This window comes from Aricia agestis, chromosome 1, assembly GCF_905147365.1.
Source record: "Aricia agestis chromosome 1, ilAriAges1.1, whole genome shotgun sequence".
Lineage (NCBI taxonomy): Eukaryota > Metazoa > Arthropoda > Insecta > Lepidoptera > Lycaenidae > Aricia > Aricia agestis.
Genome location: NC_056406.1, coordinates 18,635,361 through 18,660,844, shown reverse-complemented (window position 1 = coordinate 18,660,844; position 25,484 = coordinate 18,635,361). Strand labels below are relative to the sequence as shown.

Below are 25,484 nucleotides of genomic sequence, written 5' to 3'. Positions count from 1 at the left end.
AAAAAAAGTGTTTTTTTGCATGGGACTTGGGAGAGATCAGTGATGCACCCCCTTTGATACTAATTTATTTTAGTAATAGGGTCCCGTTTTTACCCTTCGGGTACGGAACCCTAAAAATTATAATAGTTTAGAGACTCGCCTCCAACTCCACTCCTAACTTTGTTATGCTTATCGTAAAATCGCGAGCGGCAATTTCGGGGATAATAATTGGCCTTGTTAGCACATGGAGTTTGTTCTAGTTGAGCTTGAGTGGGTTATTCTACTAGATGAATATGTGTTTGTGATACAAGTGTAGTTTACTGTTCTGGTACATTGCGTTGTAAGTCGTGAGTGAAGGTAGAACGCACTATTATGATTTTATATGGTCTCTTTCACACTTTCTCCCGACTTGTATCATAATATCCTCGATAATATGGAATAGTGTCTACTGCCTTCAATGCTACCAAAGATATGTACCAATATTTATGGGAACAAACCTTTCTGACTGCAAGCTTCCTCTAATTTCAGGAAATTAGACTCTACGAAAGTGTAAATAATTGGCCAAGTGCGAGTCGGACTTGCGCACGAAGGGTTCCGTACCGTTATAGAGCAAAAATAGGCCAAAATTCTGTTTTTTTTTTGTATGGGAGCCCCCCTCAAATTTTTATTCTATTTTAATAAATTATTATTATCTAATTATTAAAGTACACATTCAATCAAGGATTTTGTGAAGGTTTCAAGTGTCTACTTGTTACCATTATAAAAATCGAGCAAAAAAGGCCAAAAACATCACGGTTGTTGCATAAGAGGCCCCCTTAAATATTTAAATTATTTTGTTTTTAGTATTTATTGTTATAGCGGCAACAGATATACACAATCTGTGAAAATTTCAGAAGTCTAGCTATAGCGGTTCTTGAGATACTGCCTGCTGACAGACAGACGGACAGACTGACAGACAGACAGACGGACAGACAGACATCGAAGTCATGAGACTTCGAACTTCCCGTTTTCACCCTTTGGGTACGGAACCCTAAAAAGTGTCTGTCCTATATATCTCTATTACCTCTGCTTTTGATGCTCGAACGGACTTTGATATTCAGTATGCAAATGCTTTGAGTTCCGGGAAAGGACACAGCATATTTTCATACCGAGCACTCTTTGTGCGCTAAACTAATTTTGGCGCTACGAATTTGCGAGGCACATCTAGTTAAAAAATATTGTTTTCAGTGTAGCTTTGAAGATAAACTTCATGTAAGAGCTAAGTGATGAATAGCAAACGAAAACTTTAAAAATGTAAGAGGTAAGTTATAAATTGCTATATAAAATACGGATGAGACGTTAGCCCAGATCTGGCTGGCTCGAGGCCAGGGTCGGGCTGACCTTACCCACGGCAATGGCTCGATACCCTCCCCCCTTACCCCCTCCCCCTACCAGAGCAACTGTAATCCGCCAGCTCCACAAACATTTTTACCGAATCGAATTTTTATTGCCAACGACAAATGGGGGATTTTCGTAAACCTGGCTTAAGCATCGGTATACTATAATTAATATCAATAAATGACAACAAAATAAAAACGAAATTATTGTACTGTCTGAAGCTAACTGTAGCTTCAGACAGTACAATAATTTCGTTTACTACTGAGTCGATTTTATTTATTAATTTTACTTGTAATTAGCTTACAAAAGCATTGACTATACCTAAAGATCGAAAGTAATTTTGAAAAGCATCAAGAATGATTTGTGTAAGATTGTACCGCGGGCCGCGGTCTAAGCTCCTAAGGAAATACTTAACACCAAGAAAGCGCAGCAATATTGACGTTATTAGCGACCAGTTCACTCGGTCCCGGAGACCCGTAGACGTAAAATATAGACGTAACTCCGCCTCCTGGGGTAATACTGACCCACTTGAGCTTAGGGTGAGTTCACTTTGCTCCGTGACGCGTCGTTGCTATTTTAAATGAGATATTTAAAATTGAACACTATTGACTCCAAGAGAAGATGCACATTGAATTGACAGCTGATTTGCTGCCCACTGTGTCTGGCGGCCTGTTTCTGTAATGGCTCATATTTTGTAAACGCATGTCCAAGGCCTGCGACGCAATGTGATTTGACCCTTATTGTCGTTCAGGTTTTGACGATATCGCAGTAAATATTGTTTACGAGCTTTAATATTTATAAGTCGTAATTATTAGATAGCTATTTTAGGGCACGACTACTGCGTAAACATTAAGTCCGATAGAATTTACTTCCATTATTTATAGATCACAGTTTACAGCAATAAATGCTAGTAACAAGCTATTTCTTGAAATTGATAACATAATAAAATGCTTTAAGGTACCATCGAGGAAGTTGATTCCTATGCAATTGACAGACCAACGTTATTTGGTCGAATATGTCAAATCAATGTTAATTGTGATCTGTCAGCTGGGTTTGACGTAACGCGACCAAACTACTTAGGTCCCCGATTTGCATAGGAATCAACTTCTCTGATAGTACATATTGTGTTGATCAGCTAATTTAAACCAATTATTAACCCTCCCAAGTCCCAAGCGGTCGCCGCTTGGGACTTGGGAGGCGCCGCGATAACAATAGAATAACAATAGATTTCCAAGAATCCGCGATCGGGGGATTAAATCTATATCCATAGTACTAATATTATAAATGCGAAAGTGTGTCTGTCTGTTACCTCTCGCCCAAACCGCTGAACCGATTTTGCTGAAATTTGGTATGGAGATACTTTGAGTCCCGAGAAACGACATAGGATACTTTTTTTCCGAAAAAATGTGTGGTTCCCGAATTTTGGCGCAACGGAGTTGCAGGCGTCATCTAGTAAACAATAAAGTCAACTTTAGGGTTTATGCCCAAGGGTTAGTATGAGTTCCTGTAGTGATATTAATCGTAGTCCATTATTAAAAATGATTTGTATGATGGCAGTAGGATTAGATTTTGTACGATTTAGCTGTCTACAGCTTTGTACAGGGTATCTATAGGAAATCATGCTCACCCTTCTGATAATACCTGATTTACCTATTTAATCCCACAATCACGAGTGGGTTAAAGTTAAACTATTTAATATTCATCAGCTATTTCGTCCCTTCTTATTTACTCTTTATATGAAACCTAATACAACAAAACAAAAATTTCGAAAATCGGTTCACAAACGGCGGAGTAATCGTTGAACATACAAAAAAAAAAACCACAGCCGAACATATAACCTCCTCCTTTTTGGAAGTCGGTTAAAAAGAGCAGGCAAGACAAACGATTACTTATAAGTAGAGAATAGAGATGTTCCGATCATGACTTTTGCCAACTAGCCGACTAGTCGGTTGCAAAGAAGCCGACTAATCGGTCGATTAGTCGGCCAAACCGATCATGGTTTCGGACGTTTCCGTAATGCTTCCTTTACTGCTGATTCGCAGATAATCATTAATACTAGTAAAATAATAAAAAGGATAGTCGGCGCTTTTTGCCGACTAGTCGCCGACTACAAACGTGGCCGACTAGTCGTCACATCGCTACTTATAAGTTATAACTAATTAGCCTAATGGAACTGTTCTTTGCAGGTGTCAGGCGCTATCGAGCTGGCCGACCCCGCCAACTCCGCCGAAATACTGGCGCGCCTGCAGAACGCTGTAAGTGATTTTAATATTTACTCATTTTAATAAAATGCGTATGCTATTATAGCATACGCATTGCATAGACTGGATATTTTGGAAATATGATCTATTATGTAATAGACCTTTGGGCAAAAAATATCGTCACTCAAACTCTCCGGTCAACGCTACTAGCACGTATACGATTTACTTCTCGAGTATGACAATAATTATTTTTCGCCTAAACGTCTACATTTTAGCAGAAGATCGTGATGTGTCTTATACGTCATATACTTAAAAAAATTATATCGTATATGTAAGTATTCATCGCACTCTACAAGTTACAATACTAGACTCTACATTCATTGACTTCTAATTTAATTTTGTTTTCGAAATAAAGTTAATATCAACTTCCACTTTGTAAAAACACAACATTTAGGCACAAATTAAGTGGTTTATAGTAAGTTCAGATGTCCACGCCAATTATTCCAGTAATCGTAACGCCATTGTCCGTTCTTCCCAGCGTCAGATAACATAGAGATTAAATTCGTGACCACAATTTTATCATCACAATAATTATGAGAACTATTTTATCCGAGTATGACCAGTATTTATCTACGGTCTTTTAAATTGATCGATGGAGGTTCAATCCGAGTAATTAGTTTACAGATAGAGTATAAATTCACTCTATGTAGAGGTGGACAGCCGTGGTTTAGCACTTTTGAACTTTGTTACAATAATAATAGGGTAGACGAAGGGTTTTATCGACTGCACAATCGCTAAGTAGTTCAATAACAATCTATTGCACGTAATGAAATAAATGAGGTTCCGTTTGTTTGTTTAATACTTCAGTACTTAGAACTATTGTCGATAATAAATTGCTTTTGCGGCACATTGCGCCGGCTAAGTTTATCATTTCTATGACAATTCACCGTTAAGTATGTTGCTTAAGGGTGGTCATTTATTTACGATTGATTGTTTCGATCCATCGCGAATGAACTTGTATGAAGTTTCTTATGGGGTTTTCGCTTTCTGAGTAACCATCTACTAGCAAGATGGGATTGGCATAGCCACTGTGTGTACGAGAATCCTAAAATAAAGTGAGAATAAGAAAAAATGTTGCCAGTTCATATTTGTCAATTTGCAATGGATAATTAAGAGTGACCGTCTTTAAGGCATTTTCAGTATAATCACCCATAACTTAATAAAAAAAAAGTATCTGTACTGTAGTAACTACTACTGTACAGTCAGTAAATAAATTATTTATAGATCAATTCTAATGAAAGCTATAACCGTGAGAACTCTAAATTTAGTTTGAACTGCTAAGTTATACCAAGTATGTAACAACTTACAACGATTTAAACATGTCATTAAAATACTTATTACGGACTGTTGGCATATTTTATATTATGCAATAATTATTACGCATAGTCAACTAAAAAGTTCAATGACTAGGTGCTTAAAAATTTTGCAACTTCTTAAGTAAAGAAGTAGCAAAACCTGACTGTTTAAACTTTAACCCTGAAATTAAGTTACTAGTATATGCCTATTAAGTTATCCCAACACAAAAAATGTACGTCAGTTAACATATTCCCAAAGATTACGCGCTAACTGTAGTCCAAATATTGTCGGGATAAAACCACATTCCTGACTCTATTTCCTGTTAATGTTTGACCAAACAGCGAAGACCAACACGTTATAATATCACAAACATTCTCCCAACTCCCAACTCTTTGATGTTTGATGTTACAATAGCTTTCGGTTTTTATGATGAGAACCTTAGCTTTACACACATCTTTAACACCACCAACCACCACCCAACTGAAAAAATCAAAACAAAATAATCGCCAATCATTATTTTCGTTTGCTGAAATCATTTATTTTGAATATTGCGAGAAAAATAATCACGGGTTGCACAGAGTACCATCTCTCCAGAAGAGCCCGCAAAGGTGAAAACACAATTGCAGCTTATTACTTTCTCACGTCCTACGCTACGCCGCCAAACTACCCTACGAATTTTCAATCAGGTCACGTGTCATCAAAAAAGTTTAACAATTTGTACCCATGCAACATGTCCCATTACCAAAAAAAATGCACAACAAAAATATGTTTTAACTCGTATGACCGACAATAAAATCAACGTCTGTAACATTTTTGCAAGAATATATTCATATTAATGTCCAATAAACGATTCTACATCGTTTATTGTAACAAATGGGTGCGCCCGCGCAGCTTAGGATCCACAATCAATTTTATTGTAGTTTATTGCTCACGATGAAATATTCGCGAAGATGTTGTAAATGTCACGGTCCTGCACACTTGAGTAGTATTAAACGGTCTCCAATGTTACATCGGCCGCATTATTCAACAATCAATAAATTCTTCAATATAAATTTACACTCCCGTTTTATTGATCCAAGTCTTACTAATGATGAGTTATTTAACCGGTCGAGTCGTAGTATTATTTTAAACTTTTGTAAAGATCTAAATAAAGTGGAAAAGTGTGAAAAAAGTTTTGTGTTATTGAGAGGATCATAATTTTTTACAAAAAAAAAAAACGAGCTGTATAATGTGGTATATTATCTAGATATTATATTAATTTATGACTAAAAGAACTGTCTGACGACTCAGAATTCTGCTTCAAGTGATACTGTAATATGTGGTAATCACAGACTACTTAGGGATACTACGTATGTGGTAATAATAATATGTTGTAGTGTAGATAACTTCGATAATTGTTTTGACTTTATCATCATCATAATGTGATCATAATATTAATACGCGAACGAAAAACTTTGTAGCCCTTTTTACGAAAAATGGGGAAACGTAGGTGCATGAAATTTTGCACAGTTATAGTTTATATGGCGAAGGAGTGCATCGAGCTAATATTATTTTGAAATTATGCTTTTATCATGCATTTTTTTAACAAATAAAACATTACACACACTACAACACACACACATAGGAAAGATGACAGATCAAGCCTATACATACGAATTATACTCTTTTATTTATGGTTGAAGTCTGTTGACAACAAGATGACAAATTAAAAAGGAAGGTTTTTTTTATATTTATTGAATCTTAAATACTAAGACAATGCTTACACGGCCAGTCTGAGATCAACTGAGTCCCAGAGATGAGAGTTGAAAAGAAATATGATAAAGTCAATATTTTTTACAAATAAACGTAGTAGTCCTAATGTGGTTGAAACTAAGGACGAATTTCGACCATTGGGCGATCTCTAGTAAGAGTAAACAGTAATTATAATGTCATCTATCACAATTCACAATAAAAATAATTAATTAAAACGAGGTTTAGGTAATATATTTTAAGTGTAACCTTAACAACTATTTGCTACATATTATATTTAGCTAGGTATTATCAAAGAGATAAAAATTTTCGGAATTTTAACAAATTGTAAATTTCTTAACTCTTATGTATACAAAACAGCAAATATTGGTTAAATTGTTTCATCATTAACAATTCTCAGTATAAATAAATATGTGCATTCCTAAATCATTAATCATTATTTATCTGGTGGATTATTCTTAGAATCATGACGCTTATGCGGTCTCTCCGCTTCGGGTCTTGATGGACCAATACAAGCGATCATGGACGTACGGCATATTATTCAACTATAATTTTATTGACCTTGGTGGCAACAATGATCAGGGCGAACGAAGCGAGACCTAGTATATCCCACAATGTTTACATTTTGTAATTAACACTTTACGTAAAAACTATCACGCCTATTGATTTGTGCTTTAAGATAGTAATTTTTATTTATATAGAGTAGATGTGATCAGACGAGGTTTTTATATGTAGATGTGTTATCACCAGCCAGTCAAGGTGTGACGACGCGAGTCGCGAGCCTTCACAAAGCTCGGCTTTTACCTAGTTATACGATATGGCTCAACGTGAAGAGAGGCCTTTATGGCTCAAATCATACCGAATTGATTGAGGTACAATGTGCTATCGACAAAATTGCCATGAGGAATGTATGCAGTCGTAGCGGTCAATTTCCCTGTGTTAAAATTTTTAGAAGCCTCCCCGCCGGGAGTCCGTTTTGATTAACTCCTATACTTAGACCGCTCTAGATAGCCTAAATTTTCGTAGGGGAAGGTTGGTGAAAACGGCCATCAAATTCCTATTTAAGCCAGTATAGTCAGTACTCGTTTGTTATTAATTTTATTATTAGAAACAGAAGCCACATCACGTAAATTCAATTAAACATATTTACAAAGTTTACAACTGTAAAATGATTTATACGCGCCTGCCGGCAATGTTTTTCGTTGTGGACGTAAACAACATGGCGGCGCAATTGACGTGAATGTCAGACGTGCAGTCCGTCCAAAATTATTTTAGCTTCTAAAGGATCTCTATGCCAGTGACATAAGGATTACGCTCCCTGTAACTCAAATGACCACCGTACAGCCACTGGCTCCTAATTTTAGAGTTGCCGGTTGCGTTTACAGGAGCGGATGCTGTTTTCATAACATTTCTATGAAGGCTTTTATCACCGTTACCGAACATTTTCATTGCGATGGACTTTTAAAAGGAATGACAAACATACCGCCATAAAACCTTAGTCATCAGAGGCAGGGACTAGGGAGCCAACAACTTTTGGTACTTAAGTTTACGACGGCTGTTTACTTAGTAATTCAAATTCGCAGGGTTGCACAAGAGAATTTCTGCTTCGGAATCAAATATTTAACTTTCAAATTGCGCCTTTAAACACATGTGTTGAATATTTCATTCGATCGAGCGGGGAAAACTAATTTTGTAACAAATGTTGACCATTGCTTAATACGATCCCGTCGCGCACACGAAACTCTGAGAGAATCTTTGGAAGGCTATAACTTTAGTTCTTTTTGTCGTGACAATTACCAACCGCCACAATAGAAAAACGAGTCGTAAAAAGGTGTAAAATATTTTCCCCGAGTCCCGACCATAAAGTCTAGCGTATCCAAACGTAAATAATAATTGTTATTTCTTGTACCATTGTCCAGACCTTGAAAGGGTTCAAACTTCGAATTGATGTTTACGTTGGTCGCAACTCGCACGTTGCCTTCAAAAATAATATTATGGGGAGCTTGTACAGTCGGGTACAAAAATAAACACAAGATTACAACTTTAGCTCTTTAAGTATACACTTTCAGAACTCAAATTAATTACTTAATATAATTCTAACAAAATAAAAATTATAAATCGTCTGTAGTAATGAACGTAAACCTCAGATCGTCCGAGTAACGAGTAAGTATCGTAGTTCCTAGTCCATTCCAAAGCCACAAAATAATGCAAAAATTATGCAAAGTGCAATAAAATAACATTTGAATCGCGTAATAAAATGACGCTCAACTGCATCAAATGTGATTATGTAAGCGAGTATACGTGTTTTCTTAGCGCGAAGGTGACGGAGGCGGCAGCGGCGCAGCCCGCGGCCGGCCAGTGCGCGGCGGGCGCGCGATGTAGCCGCACTTTACCGCACGCGAGGACAGTGTGCGCTCACCTTTACGCCGGGTAGATGGCGCGAAAACACTCTGAACCCAGTGACAGTTCTCAAATTCCTAGTTAACTCTGCTATACTTAGTTCTGTTATATTACATTAATTCAGCTAAAGTAAATAATGACTCGTGATACAAAGTGAACAAGACTTAAGATGAAGCTGTTCAAGAGGAGGCTGTCGTTCAGCGCAGACAAACAAAAACAACCTCCTCAGCCCGACGACCCCTTTGAAAACGAGGTACTACTGAATGTAGAGTCTGACGAGCGAATTCCTAAATATTTAGTTAGCAGGCTGCATGTTCTATGCATAACATAGACATAATTATAATATTCGTAATATTAAGAGGATTCCACACCGCCCTTTTTTCCATACAAACGTTGTCCCCTGTTTCCTCCCTGGATAATGCTAGTAGAGTTATAATTTTTTTCCTGAATATCTACGGCCACTAATACAATGTCCCTATGTTTTCTTTTTTTTCATAATTTAATTATTAAATAAGATATGAACGTTCAAAAACCCAAAAAAATGGCCAGATTTTCCACTGTGTTCAAACGTCCAGAAAACAGATTTGGCTAGATTATACAAAAAAAGCAAAACATAGGAACACAGCTCAAGCCTTTTTTTAATCTTTAATGAAAAAAGTACTTAAATCGGTTAAGTTTTGGAGAAGGAATCAGGGGACAACGAATCGTTGATTTTCTGGATTTTCTGCAGTTGTCTCTATCGCGTTCTGCGGTATAGGCTTGAGGTAAGGGAGACAGCTATAGATATTACACGTACTTTTTTTTCATTTCTCTAGCCCCTGTTGTATCCTCTTAAAATCCAAACTGTGTTACATAAACTTTATACAATGTTTAATCTGTGAAGCAACTTTCCTACTGAATTTTTACCTATTAATACAACTTTTCCTATATCATAATATTATTACATAGTTTGCATTGCCGTGACGTCAGCTACCGATTAGCGATATTAGGGGGTCCTCGTACAACAAATTGGCCGGCAAGGTTATCTTATCAGGAGGCCGCACCGCGATTCTATTTGCGAATTTAAATTACATTGAACTACTTCTAACATTCACCTTAAGTGCCACCCACGCGCCGTTATCGCTTATATAAATGTTATGGATATCTCTTATCTCTTGAAGGACAACAATTAATTTTACGCACGTAGGTAAGGTATACAGCAGCCAGCACAGCAAGCCGGATTCCGTCATAACTTTTCTACCACCGATCACCTTCAGACTCTTAACCAACTTCTAGAAAAACACACTGAATTCAATAAACCCCTTTATTTAGCCGTTGTAGATTTTACTAAAGCTTTTGACAGTATAAAACATTCCGCAATATTTTCATCTTTATAAAACTAAGAAATAGATCCTACATATTATATAGAACTTCTCCAAATAATTTATGACAATAGCACCGCCGACATTAAACTTAATACCACCGGTCCTAAGTTCAAAATTCATAAAGGAGTGAAACAGGGAGACCCACTTTTTCCAAAATTATTTTGCTGTGTCCTTGAAGAAATTTTTTGAAAACTGGATAGTCAGTGGTCAGAGAAGGGCATCGAAATCAATAAGAAAAGGCTGACCAATCTCCGCTTTGCCGACGACACAGTCCTTTTTGCTCCTACAGCCGCAGATCTCCAAGTTATGCTCCAAGATCTCAGCACTGCAAGCCTCGAGGTGGGACTTACAATAAACAGGTCCAAAACACAACTGATGACAAACAGCACGAGACGTAGGGTCGTGGTAGACGAGCAAGAAATACACTACGTCGACGAGCACATCTACTTGGGCCAGTTAGTTTTTTTTTGACATTAGACAAGGAAAGGAAGTCGATCGCCGATCCTTTAATATGTTTACTTAATTATTAAAATTAAAAATAGAAGGTACTATTAATTAATTTAATCATGTTTGATATCAAGTTTGCTTTAATATTGGTTTCCTTATTCATAGTTCAGAGTCATTCCAAATTAATTTTATAATTAGTATTGTATGATTGTTAAAATAATTTAGATGTCGAAAACATTATTTTCTTATATATAACGTGTCGAACAAAAACTGGAAATGACGTAAAATATAATATTATTTCATACCTACTATATTTCAAGGTTAAAAAGCAAAGGTGGCGGGCATGACTTAGACATTATGAATTACACTTTGCAATAATAAAATGGCTATAATTGCTATAAACAAGACAAAAATATAATGTGTTTGATATCTTTTAAGTTTAAATTATTTATGAAATTAAAGATTTTGTACAAGTACCTACTTACTTAACTTTCCGATAGAAATCAACAATCCATATTGTCTCGTAAGGTTAACTTTCGTTGAAGCTTTACACCACACGTAACAATGAGCTTTCTTTTTAACACAAAAATAAGATAAGAATATGGAAGATAGATTAAACTCTGTAATATCTATGTAAGATGTTGTTAACACGAGAAATTGATATAGAAGCTGCAGTGTCCGATAAACGAGATTATTTTAATCCCATGGGATTAAAATATGGTTGGTCATGACCAACCTACACCTTTGCTCATCTGCCGAGCTTCTTATCTATCATAAACATTTATAATACCTTCGTATATAACCTACTAGAAGATTCCAGTAACTTTGTTTGCAAAGAAATTCGTTGGCCGTGTAGGAACCGCTTATAGTGAAATAAAAACTATTCAATTTTTTTCCGAGGATTTATTTTCAATTTTCATCGAAATCGGGTCAGTAGTTTGGGTGTGAATGGTAACAGACCTTATATCGCATTAATCATAATTATTAGTATAGACTGTAGATGTACCTTCATGGATGTTCGTTTTCATATTATTATGGTTCCGTAGCTTGTGCTTGGGACATCTTTACGCATCACAACTTTCTCTGGTACTAAAACCTTTATCTGTATAATGTATGGTGGATTTATCGTGGCCTCCTAATATAGTTAGGTTATCGACTAAGATAGCTAGCAGGCCAGTTCTGGCAAATGATGTTAATATTTGCCAAGCTTTAGTTAAAACTTAAAACCATAGATTTAAATGTTTAAGTAATAACAGTTGCATCTGTTTTCCTAGTGTTACTTTCAAATGACTATAACTTGAGTCTTGACTCTTTGATCTCGGTGACTTTGACTTTGATTATGATAATAAATTACTCACGCGATATAACATAGCCGTGTAATAAACATGCCTTTAAATATATTTTTGGACATAAACTTTTATCAGACCATGTTTTCCAATGGAATTGGAATTCTGAAATAAGAATCTAAGTTGAGTGTCGTCATTACTCATTACAATATGTCAACAACATTACGTACTAAGGTATAAATCTTATATTTAGGATGCTGGATAAACATTAAGCATAAAAGATTAAATATTATGTCCTTTACTCTTCTCCATTTTTAGACATTTCACTTTTCATAACTTAATATTATGTTGTATACTGTAAAGCAGAGATAATAAGTGTTATGAACCTTAAAAATGTCTAATTAGTCACTTCAAAAAGAAAACGAATGTGTTGTCGGTAGCTGCGGGTCGGAGGGAGCATACTTTTCCGACAAATTAACTCTGTCTGACCTTAACCTCGGTGGATCTGTCGTGACGATGATATAGTGTCAGTGTTTGTTTACCCGGGGAAGGTCAAATTTTCACCGTATGGTAGGGAAAAGTGCAGTTCATGGGTGTGGCATTATGCTTTTAATATATAACTAGATATTTGACCGAGCTTTGCTCGGTATTCGATAAAACACGAATAAAATGATATTTCCTAAAAATTATTTCTAGCTAGATCGATTTAGCGCCCCCGAAACCCCCTATTATACTAAATATCATGAAAATCGTTGAAGCCGACTCCGAGATTCCAATTATATATATAGATATATTATACAAGAATTGCTCGTTTAAAGATATAAGATAAAAATATATAATAGACAATAGAACTCGATCATCACAGAGACAGATTTGACATCACAGAGGCAGCATGGTATGGACACGGTATTGAATTATTTCGCTACTTAAAGTTATCTAAAATCGCGCTTATGTGTGAGTGCACTTTATGAGGGCGGTCTACACACTTAGTGTGAAAGTTATGTACTGTAATCCAGGGTTTCTCAAACTTTCGGCTCCACGAACCCCTGTTAATATTTCCAGATGACAGAGACCCCCTCACTAAGTAATGAATCCCCCTCCCCCCAAAGAAAACTGTTGAAGAAAGAAGAAAATAGGGTTTTTATTTGAATAAAAGGTAACATATTGTCACATTGTTATAAAGTGCCAGCAGAGTGCCGCGCGTGCCTCCCAGTTATGAAGCCACCATTACGGAAACCCTAGCTAGGGGTTCGCGTACCCCACTTTGAGAAACCCTGCTGTAATCTGTATGAAAATTGAAAATGAAATTATATTCCTATTGTGCTTTTGTACTATGTATTGTATTGAGATTGGAGATATTTGCAGTCATTACATTATGCGAGAACTCAAGAATATTTTATAGACATAAATTATTTTAATTAGGTAATAATAATTTATATCTCTTTAATCTCGAATGCTAGTTAAGAGCGTGATGTAAAGGATATTTTTAAAGTATTAATTATACAAAATTCAAACATATTCCAGTAGTTTCATTTTGAATACATTAAACGCTCGGTTTGCCAAAAATCTAGCGGGCAAAAAAACAGCCTTGGTCGATGAACTTTATGAAAAAAAGTGGAATAGCGAAATCGTGACATCAAATGATATGCGGCTAGATAAGTATTTGTGTGGAGCAGGGTAAGCCGAAAATGCGGCGTAAGCTCATGAATCATTATGGACCTATACCACAAAATAGATAATAGTACAAGTACCTATACTAGCGCCTAGCAGTTTTGGAAGAGTAAAAGGCGTATTCGTCTATAATAAGAAACTAGTAATCTATATAATATGTCAAAATGGATTTTCAATTGTGTTAGTAACGCTAAAATTCGAAAACGGCTAAACGGATTGGGCTAATTTTAGTCTTAAAATATTCGTAGAAGTCCAGGGAAGGTTTTAAAGTGACACGAAGTTCACCGGGACAGCTAGTCATATTATAATAATTGCTCATTATGACGTCGATTACGAGTGCTATTTTGAAAGATGACCATTTTGTTCATTAAGCTTTTAGTAACCCTTACAATCATGAATCATGGTGACAATCATAGCTCAACTAAAAAATTAAATGCGTTGAAAAAAAAATAAGTGTATTGGCCGACCTTGGTCCTCGTTAGCTCGTGCACCGGCAGCCGGCTGGCACACTTGGCAGATGAAATAATAACGTTTATAACGATCGTGAGTGCATTGTTTAGGGTTCCCTGCTTTAATTGTAGTATCCATCCTTTTGATATACTCTGGATATGGCGTGTAACCTTCCGTTTCTTAGAGAAGAAAATGTGTTCGAACAGGAATAGGGACCTGGATGTTCGATTAGAAGCATGTTATGTATCGAAGGATTAAGAATCTAATAGCGAATAGTACTTATAATAAATCCTCTTTGGAATAGAATTTAAATTTAAAATATCTCGGATATTTACTCTTCATTTGCATACGGGTGTAAGGTGTATCGCTCCCGACAAACGCCTTGAATTTATAACCATACGTTCTACCGCTGTACCGCACTTCCGGTGTGACACGTGCTTTGACGCTAACTTTGTCCGTAAACTCATGTTTTGGTTATAAAACTTATAACTAACCGACTTGTTTATATCAAGTTGAATAAATATTTGAGTTACACGTCGCATCTGTAAAAGACGTTGATTTTTATGCTCGTTTATAAGTTTATTTCTGTTTTTGTTTCAGTTACTACTTACTATACAAAATGTAATTTGTAGGTAACAAAATACTTTTATATTGAGAGAGTTAGGTTAGTCTAAAATCAAATCATTTATTTTGGACATCAGAGACCCATATAACAAATACCTTAATCTAAGATACATATTAATTATATAATCAATACCTTAAAACTAACATACAATATACTTATTTTATATAATATACTTAAAAACCAGCACTTAAAATTGCACTAATAGTCTGATTGCAAAAGTTTTTGGCAAATCAATCATCGCCGATAATGCCAGCATATTAGATTCAATAAACAATAATACACTAAAATCGTGCCAAGAACTTTTCCATCTTCCACATTTGTCTCATCTGCATTAGTAAGTATAATGTCCCACAAAGTTATCTGTAAAAATCGGTGTTTATTTTTAAACGCTACCGTAGCAGAATCTGTGTTGTGAATTTTTCAAAGTTAGCCGAAAAAAATGTTATGCTCTTAAAGAAGGCAATGATTTACACCAGCGGTTCTCAAACTTTTTTGAGGGAAATGCAAAATTAAAGAAAAAAATTGGGCCACTGCAGCAAGAAGTGGATAATTCATTACGGATATTGAAGCCATGCTGAACCCTGTTGTCTGCTGACAATTCTAAAAAAGAATCATATAAACTGTATCTCGCTCTCGCTTTTAGTATGGCTGCTCTACACAAAAGGTGAAAAGTTAAACTAAATCTGCAACATCTGGATTCTGGAGTAGCACACACTGAAATAAAATTTTCCGTTGGAGACAATTTTCACACACGAAGTGCATTAAGGACAGTCGATAGTTGAGTGCACAACCGACATTAAAATTCTTGCTCTCTCCAATACTGACGGTTTCCCCCGAGGAAAAGTGCTCAAACACAATACCTTCTAAATAACTTTCATACTCGTTCAAATGCAGATATTTTAATGTAATGCAAATACTCTCTCCGGCTTATGTCATATGCAATTATTTGTACGATTTCAATACAGAAGTAGTTTTATGTAACGTAAAAACATGAGAAATAACATGTCAATCATATCCATCCGAATGTAATTTTCGCTTTGCCGTGATTGACACCAAGAAAAAAAACCACTTAAACGGGTTGCTTTAATTTCACAGTATGCTTTAAAGTTTAAAGTGTTTGCGCTTCGCCGGTGATGCGTGGATGTGTCGATATCTTTATTGGTTGTAGTCGATATCTGTTAGAAGTAGTCGGGGAATGCGAAGCTCTCACCGCCCACGTCTTCGCCGAACCCGCACGTGGGACGTTTATTATCGAGTTATCGACATACTGCGATGTAGAGCACTTTTTACTGTGCGCTTTATAACCTATATTATATTATGGTTCAGAAAAAAATTGGTGTTATCTGTTCACGAACTGCGTCAAACGTAGCGGAATGTTTGCTGAGTCCTGAATTTGTTTAGCAAATAAGTTTCGGTATAACAAGTAGCAACCTAAAATACGCTGGCAAAGATTTTGAATTCGATAAAAAAAATACTTTAATCAAATCTTGGAAAAGAGAATGCATATTTTATAGATAGCCTGTGATAAAAAGAAATATATTCAACACTGAGTCTGATACGATAGTTGATAAAGATGTTCTTTTACTTAAGATTTATTGTAGAGTGCTAATGATAACCTGTCAAGGTCTTAAATCCAAACAAGTTTATAATACACATGACATACTAATGTTATCTCAGTGTTTTAATCTCATTCGACTAGTCAGCCACAATGAAGAGTTAAGTCTTAATTCTTTAAGCGGCAAAGTTAAAGGCTACGTTTTTAGCTTCAGGCAAAAAATACTAGATAAAGGTATAATGCGTTCTCTTTCTCAATTTTTTTTTCATTCAGTTCATTTAATTCCTACATTGTCATAAAGTAGGTACATAGTTAATATTAAAATACATTTTATCTGATAACGACTATCTCGGATTACTGAAGTTGGAACCTTAAATAATTCATGTCGCATAATTAATAACAGTTTAATCATCAATAAACCTTGGATTAATTCTAAAGGGCTATCTGCTTATTGATGCAAGATAAGTGCAGGGTCTCGTCAACACTGAGGTTGCATCATTCTGCCCTTATAAAGGATGGGTAAAATCATTTACCCTTGATTGAATTAGTTTAACCTCTGCAATGTTCCAATTAATTGAATCGGCCGCGCAAAAATTAAGGGTCCCACACATTAACAGTCCGCCTGCAGGCTCAGGTCGGCTGGCTGCCTGACAGTTATTGACCGTCGATACAAAATCTACAAAATTTTCAGAGGACCTGTGAGTCTGTGGTATTTTCCGATTAAGGTGACGCCTTGATAATTTGGCTGCAGCGATATCGATTTTTTGACCGACTTCCAAAAAGGAGGAGGTAATACGTTCGGCTGTATGTATTTTTTTTGTATGTTCAACGATTACTCAGCCGTTTGTGGTCCGATTTTCAAAATTCTTTTTGTGTTATATAGGGTTTAACTCGAATTTGGTACCATGTTCACAAAAGTGGTGATCTGATGATGGAATCTATGAGGAATCGAGAGGAGTCCTTGAATTTTGTATGAAAAACATAGTAATTTCAATTTTTTCTGAAACATCCGAGGTAAATGCTACCAAAAAGTAAGATTTTTATATCATACAAAGGTGTCTCTTGATCCGAAGGCACTGATCAAAACAGAATTCCACATAATTTCTTCAGACTGGAAGCTTAAAAATCAGTCTTTTCGAACTGGCCTGGCCTTAACTGCCTGACGCGGCGGCCAGCCGGCGAATTGTTAATGTGTGGGGCCCTTTAAGGCTGGATTTATATGTTTCCACACTCCACCCGAACGCGCAGTTTGGCAGCTACACCGCGAGGTTATAAGCCCAGGTTTCACACGTAGAGATCCACAAACGCGCAGGTATTCTAAGTGAGAGTAAGTTACGTCTGATCCCTCTGAGATTTGGGTCTTAAATATGTATGAAACAATTAGCTGTCAATTACATAGTACTTTAATTTTGCTTGTCATCTCGCGGTTTGGCCGCTAAACCGCGCGTTCGGGCGGACGCATAATATGGATCCAGCCTCAAAGTTTATTGGCATTTTGCGCACGATTCAAAGATTTCGTGTTCTAAACGTAACTTGCTATTATGTTGTTCCTTTTATTACTTTGCTAAAAAGTTTATAACAAGTCTTGTGTCGGTGAATAGACACCGTGACGACGCCGATAACCGTGACCATTTATTATTCTTTTCTGCCAAAAATTCGCGAGGTGTGACTGCAGGTACGTGACGTGCACATTATGTTGGAGCGTAGCGGAGGGTGCCGCATTTTCCATACTTGTACCTTTCGCGCTTTAAAGGTTACAAAATGTTACAGGAAAACGTGGCCGGGCCGATATGTTTTGTCATAATGTGCGCATACCTATATAGAATATTTAATGCCGTATTTTAGAACCGGCGTTTATTTTAGCACGGATCTGAAAGTTTTGTCTGTAAAGAGGCCTAGCGAATGAACGTGACACCGTTGACTCGCTAATCGGCGGGTTATTGACACTAATTTAATTTGCAACGCCTGGTTAGGCGTATTAAGTCCCACATTGCGACACTTAATCTCTACTTAAGTAGATACGGCATTGAGTCTACACGTTTCTGAATGTTACTAGTCTGTGACGTTGATATGATTACAAGATAGCAATAAGATGCTCTTAACTTAATTACCGATACATTATAAATTGTAATATTATCTAGTTATTTTATTCATGAAACTTACACTAAAGTACTTACATTTATTACTTAAGGTATATTATGTATAATTTATTGAAAAACCTAATTTTAAAAAGATAATTTACACCAAATAGTATGAAAAATCAAAATATATTGTTCTATACGGAATACTCTCAAGAAACCTTACTTATTATTGAATGTTCAAAATAAACAGCAATCTAGACTCTAAAATCACCGTTTAGTTCATCATCCGCATGACCTGGAACCTAGTAGCTACTTTGTTAGGTAATGTCAGGGCCGGAGACCTCCACGTTCCCAGGAACGCTCACGGAGCTCCCCCGGTATTGACACAGTGTGGGTGGAACACGTATACGTCATTAGCGCTACATGTTACCATTTCCTTACAAGTGCGGCTGTCTGTGATCTGATGTAGCACTTAGAGAACAGAAAACTATGAGTGCCTAATACATAATATTGTTGTTTATTTTCCAGAAATTGACTTTTTTGAATTTAAAGTAGGCATTATAACAATCATAAATTATTTAGGACTTAATATGTTATTACATAATAATCATAATATATAGGATATAGGGAGTTACGGTCGTACGATACTTAATGATTACTGCAACATTTTAATTTGATGAAGGATTTGATAGAAAATATAGAGGTTATATATTATAACAAGATCTTCACTAAATTAAAGTCAAATATCCATTAAAAAGCTCTGAGTACCTACGGCCGTAAAAAGAGGAAGTTTAAAAATTAAAATGTAACAATTCATTTGTTACATTTTAATTCTTCTTTTTCTATTTCCTTTAATTAAAGAAAATTGTTGTGTTCATGGTTTTTTTAACCGACTTTCAAAAAAGAACCTCACGTTCGGCTGTATAATATATTTTAATAAGTACCCTTTTTTTTGTTTTCAGGACCGTGCCAGATTTTCTGACACGAGCTGGCAGATCCACCGGACATGGTCCCGGAACGGCGACCCGCTGCACCGGACCCCGCCCACCAGCAGGACCAACATCGCCCAGACCACCGCCGCCGAACCGACTCTACGGAACGACCACAATGGAATCTACGACACTATAACGGTAGGTCCTTCTTTGACTTTTTTTTAATTTAGAGAAGTTAGAAGTAGAGGAAATGTGTGTATGTGAAGTGGTCTACGATATTTTAGTCCTAAAAGTTAAAACGTAGCCAACACTACATCGCGAGGAACGTTATACGAATGTCAATTTCAATTAACCAATGCATCTTTTAATCTTTTGTAATCAGTACTTTAAAGCAATTTGTTTAATGATTTAAATCTCTGTGGCCTATTCTCGCTCACTCGAATCGAATGAGTAATGATTGACCACGCGGTACTCGGGGCCGATTGTCGATAATTCAGCTTTAGAGACATAATTATCGTGTCCCGCTCCATTCTATTTGTATAATCCCATGTAATTAATGTCAATAACTGAAATCGCATTAATATAAGTTTCTGATCTCCCGTACCGCTGGTACGTGCGCATTATAGTCACCTCCGTGTTTATTTACACAGCTAAATCACTAGGTACATTGATGGATATGATAATCATTTTAAAACGGTCGGGAAATTGATTTTAACGAGCGGGTTCGGCGCACGGTTCTAGCATTAACGCGTCGCGGCTGATGCACGGCCACGGTCAAAATTGTACGTGGAAAGTTAAGGAGATAAGAAAGTATTTGCATTGGCCCGCGGTAAATCAACGCGGCCCCCGCGGCGCAGCCGGCCTTCTCTTGTTTCCTCTGCGATCGTTAATCAAGGATTTGATCATTGTAACTTTAGACCTAACATAAATTCCGATTTTATCAGGAAAACTTATATTTTATGCGTTACTGCGTTATGCGTCCTTCGATACTTCATTATGTTTAGGGTCTGTAATAAAAGCAATAAAGACCCTTTATTGCTTTCAAGGATATTTCAAATATTTATTGGTCCCCTTTTATCTGTAATGCATTGCTCACAAGTCGAGCTAGATATTTCCGAGCTAATGACGCAAATTGTGGACCTAACTAAGCTATTATGATATACATTAGGCCGGCGACTTTCTATAACAATATTACTAACAGGGCCCTGCATTATGCCCGGGTAGGGATCATAACTCAAACAGCAGTAACAATACCTAGGCACGATTAGTTTCTCAGCGAGTGCTCGGCCCACGCTCACGTAGACGGTGGAGTTATGCTCTATGCAGTCTCCGACATGACGCGCGCAGCTGTCCTCGGGTGTCTGTTACAATTAATTGATATGTCAATAGCATACGCCTGCACTGTGATTTGACAATTTTAAATGAGGAACGTTTTTTATGAGTTTGTGGTTAATGGAGTCACCAGCGGTCGCACTTAGATTCCATTTAGTGATTACTAGAGTTACTATTAGCAAAACGTTATTAGACAACTTAATAAATGGATATTTAATAACTTTAAATCATTTATGTAAAACATCATTTTAGTTAAATTTTCTCTATAGCCTATAGTGTACTATTATCTATTCTGTGCCTATAGGTACATTGAGTAAACTATAGACTATAGCTAATATAGATATAACGTGTATATACTTTCACCTTATTTACCATTAAAAAGTCTTCTAAATACATAATAATTAAGATGTCGTTCAAACAACTAAAACGAATTTAGTATATTAGCACTTAGCAGCCTACCACGTAATTCGTAAATCAAAAATAGTACACGGACGAAGTCGTGGGAAGCAACAAGTATTTAATGTTTCAATTATTTGTAGTTGACCAATACATAACATGACAATATAATATTAATTAATGCCGATATGGTCGCGTGAGACGAATGTTAAAGTAACTTTGACGACCGCCGTACTGCTATTATAAGCCGTGTAGGAGTTTTGTTTCTTGTGAGTTGTGACATGTTACTGATGTTGTAGACTTTGTACACGTGTTTTATTGCATCGAGTAAAAAGTTACATTTTTGTAGGGTTTATAAGCTCTTTATACAGGGTGTAACAAAACAAAGTGTAAGTGACTTTAGAAGGTGTATGTGAGAGCCAGTGACGGATTAAGACATCCAATCCATGCCTGTGGGCCCCCCTATCTGTACGTCAACTATAGATTCGGTCTTTAAACCTTTACCGCCCAAAAACATTACTTTTTCCTAGAAACTTTTTTGGTGTGGTTTTTGGTGACGTAAGAGTAAGATGTGAACGTGCCCTAAGGACGGTTTTTTTGTGCTTCCTCTGGTGCCCCCTTAGACGTGATGCCCTAGGCAATTGCTTAATTTGATTAAGGGTTAATCTGCCACTAGTGAGAGCTTACCGTGAAAGTAGCTGCGCTGAAAGAGTAATTTTTATTTGTACGGGCAAGCACCCCAACGTCATGAAGCACACACAAAAGCTACTTTCACAGCGCACTCTTATATAAGGGACAATATACACTCCTTGGTATTATCACTTTGTTTTGTGACTCCCTAAATTACTGTGTTGTGATTTGTGAATCATTGCTAGAACATTAGAAAACAGATTAGCATATATTTTATGAACAAGAAAACTTAATTTATTAGTGTTACATGGGAAACAGTTTCTCTGACTTCTAATTAGTCTGGTTGCGGCTGCGTTCAGCCGATTACACCCAATAAATGGCAGTTAGTGTATTCTACAATTAGAAAATAACAAGTTTACAATTTATATGCACGGCACGCCGCTCATAACTTCTCTAGAACAAATTAATCGCGATAAGCAAAACGAGCCCTTTATCTAGCTCAACCAGATGGAAACATATTGTTGCGACTTGCGAATGGCGCAAATAGGTCTCAGATATGAACTAAACTGCACCTCATACAAACGTGAAGGATAAGAATAAAAAAATATTTGAACGCAATTACTATGTGTTCATTTATTGATACTGAAGTAAACAAAAATATAACCGTACAGCGTACCTACCCTTACTAATAAAGCGACTTTTCTTGCTTTTCAGACGAAGATGATTGATAATAGATAACGGTTGCATACAGTGTAATAGCTTTGTCCACACTGTGCCTTTTTCTGTTCGTCAAGGGCATGCGTTATAGCGCAGTCAACAGCGAACGTGAGGCATGCCCGTGACGCATGCCCTCTGACCGTATCCAAAACTTCAAAAATGACAATATTGGCGTTGCGTTCCTTGATCTTTTCTTTTGTCAAAAAGCAAGTACATAGATATACATAACATGAGTATTTTATAAACATACGTTATGTAAAGAAAATGTTAAGCTTATGAGACAATTTTTCTTGGAATACGTCCTTAGTAATGGATCACGAATACACGAGCATTAAGGGCATTCATCATTTAACACAATCACCCCCATTAAAGGGGAAATTCAGCGGAAATTGCCGAGTCGAAGGAATGACTTTCTCGTTTCTGATTTGATACAACATTATGCCATTAATCACTGAGCGCGTGAGAATTCGCGTACAGTGAAAAACTGCCTTCACACTCACGAGACGGTAACGTATATGGTTACATTAATTAAAAACATCTCGACGCTAAGGTATTTACATTACACTCTTACATTTACCTTCATTAAGTTTGTCGTCGTGATAAATCACTCGAAATTGTTCAAAACTGGGTGGCTAAAGAAAGTACCGGGCGCGGTGATCGATCGTAGAGAAAGAATACCTTCATACTTCTTCTAAAAAGGAATCTTACAAAATATAGGTACATAACATTATTTAAAATATATATAATACATGAAGGGTAGATACTAGATAGGTACCTACAGGATTAAAGTTACTTGGGAGTTGAGTTCCTAAAAAGTGTAATGTCTGAACCGTAGTTCACATTTTGTATTTTAAAGTACTTAAATACTCCCTAGTTATGAGATGAGCGGTTTTAGAAGCATACGAGGTTGTACCTTCACAGGCGATTTGATTAATTTTAATAATCTATGCATTTTAAAATATATTCACAAACAGTTAACATAAATTACGTAAAATAAAACCATCGCTAATGGCAGAAGTTAACACGACCAAGGTTTGCACGACGGCCAGCGAGGTTGCGCTTGCGCATCCTCCAATAATAGAAACCGTCATCCATTTAACTTCTAAGGCGTAATATGTCTTCATGATCATCGTCATCATCATCATCATGCTAGACACCACAATGACAAGAGCAATATTGGAAAAGCACTAGAGTAGAACGAAATGTAAAATACATTGAACTTTCTTATTTCTCGACCCTACTTGTTATTATAATTAGGTACCTCATCATAATAATATTCTACCAGTAGATATTAAAAAGAACAAGATCTACTTGTGAGGTTGCTGGTAGGTACTATGTTGTTTGTTAAGGCTAATAGGTTCGAAAGCAATTTCAAGGTGTGAATTGAAAAACCATTAAAATTTTCAATCCCAGCGTATTATGGACGTTGAAACGGCAATATATTATAATATTTATGCGTGTCCGGTAGCCTGCGGTAGAGCTATCAAATGCACATCTTGTAAAATATTTACTGAATGATGTCAGAATCTCTGAGCTTGTTAGATCAAGACGTTAAGTATAAGTAACTGCTGATTAAAATTCCGTTAAAGTACGTGTCATGTAAATGTGGTTTTAAATACGTTTATTTTATTAAAGACTTTGCCATAATCTTTAAGCTAAAAGCACATATTGCTTATTGCTTGAAGACATTATGCTTATGATTTGCTTTTTTTAAACTAAAATGTAATTTTTTCTAATTATGATAATAAACAGCGCTACACCTATTTGGGTAGGTAAAGCATGTAAAAATTATAACCTTTCAATAGAAACTTTAGACATTTTTTGGAATATCATTACAAATAAGTTTTTTGTCAAACATCAGCTGTCCTACGCGACGTTCGGTTCACAGGTTTACTACTTAGATATAAGATGCAGATAATCTGAGATCAATAAATAATCGCCGGCCGTTGCGGTGACAAAATTTTGATGTGGCGCGACCACCCGCGATATCATCTCGTGTCGGTGCTCAGTGCTCACACCCGAATTAATGTCGCCGTTAATAAATATCGACAGCCGAAACAATAGCCCGACAGCCCCACGCGACGCCCGACAGCCCTTCCGACCGATCGCACGATGTCGGCCCTCTTCACGCATTTCAATTGACAAACCTTAGATATTTCTTAGGACCAATAAAACATACGTTGGATTTTCTTTGTAGTATCTAATGAGATGGCACTGGCTTTCTTTCTTACCAGTATTGTCTATAATTTGAAAATTGGACTGCAGAAGGAACTATACTGTACATTGTGCCATATTGTGCTCTATTTTTTTCTTCTTAATATTTCCCACTTTACGTAGGGTTGGCTCACCTAGTACGTTTGCGCCAAGATTTTTTTTTATAATATTTATTTTATAAAATTTAAAACTACTACAAATTAACCTCGCCAAACCAAGGTTTTGCGATTCTAACCTTGGTTGTCGATTAATAGGCAATTTGTTTATATGTAGTGCAGCTTTGGTCTATTTCTTTCTGCAAGGTATGCTCTATAGCAGCCTGACAATAACGAGCTGAAAATGAATTAACAAATCTGCGTTGTATATATAGATTAGTAAATGTTCCATCAGATTACATTAAAAACTAAACAGACTTCGATTACGCGGTAAGATAAACGGGATATTTATTTTTAACGCCGCGGATAACATAATCCAGAGAAAGTTCTTTGAAAAAAAAGTAAAAGTAATTATTGTTAGTGATGTAACGTGCTAAATCGGATACGACGAGTCTGAAGGTCTATAAAAGCCCGACATCGGCCCTTTGTCGATCAAGAGACAGGTGTCAGGGTAGATTATTGTTCTGCACTTGTAAACTGTGGCCGTCACTTATCGCAAAGACAGCAAGTAATGAAATAATCATAGCAGGCTTTTTATAGCATTTTAACGCTAACAACCTTTACTTG

The 25,484-nt window shown here is 36.4% G+C and overlaps 1 protein-coding gene across 7 annotated transcripts in view; it reads left to right on the top strand.

Moving 5' to 3' along the window:
* Positions 1 to 25,484, top strand: part of LOC121733529 (tensin-2-like) — a 119,118-nt gene that overhangs the window by 54,348 nt on the left and 39,286 nt on the right. For 5 of the 7 annotated variants that reach the window (XM_042123819.1, XM_042123801.1, XM_042123810.1 and 2 more), the window contains 2 exons: positions 3,543 to 3,611; positions 19,504 to 19,671. In XM_042123819.1, the coding sequence (XP_041979753.1) occupies positions 3,543 to 3,611; positions 19,504 to 19,671 (237 nt within the window). Of the gene's footprint in view, positions 1 to 3,542; positions 3,612 to 9,001; positions 9,316 to 19,503; positions 19,672 to 25,484 lie in introns of those variants that run through there. The other 2 variants (XM_042123841.1, XM_042123849.1) reach the window with 1 other exon arrangement.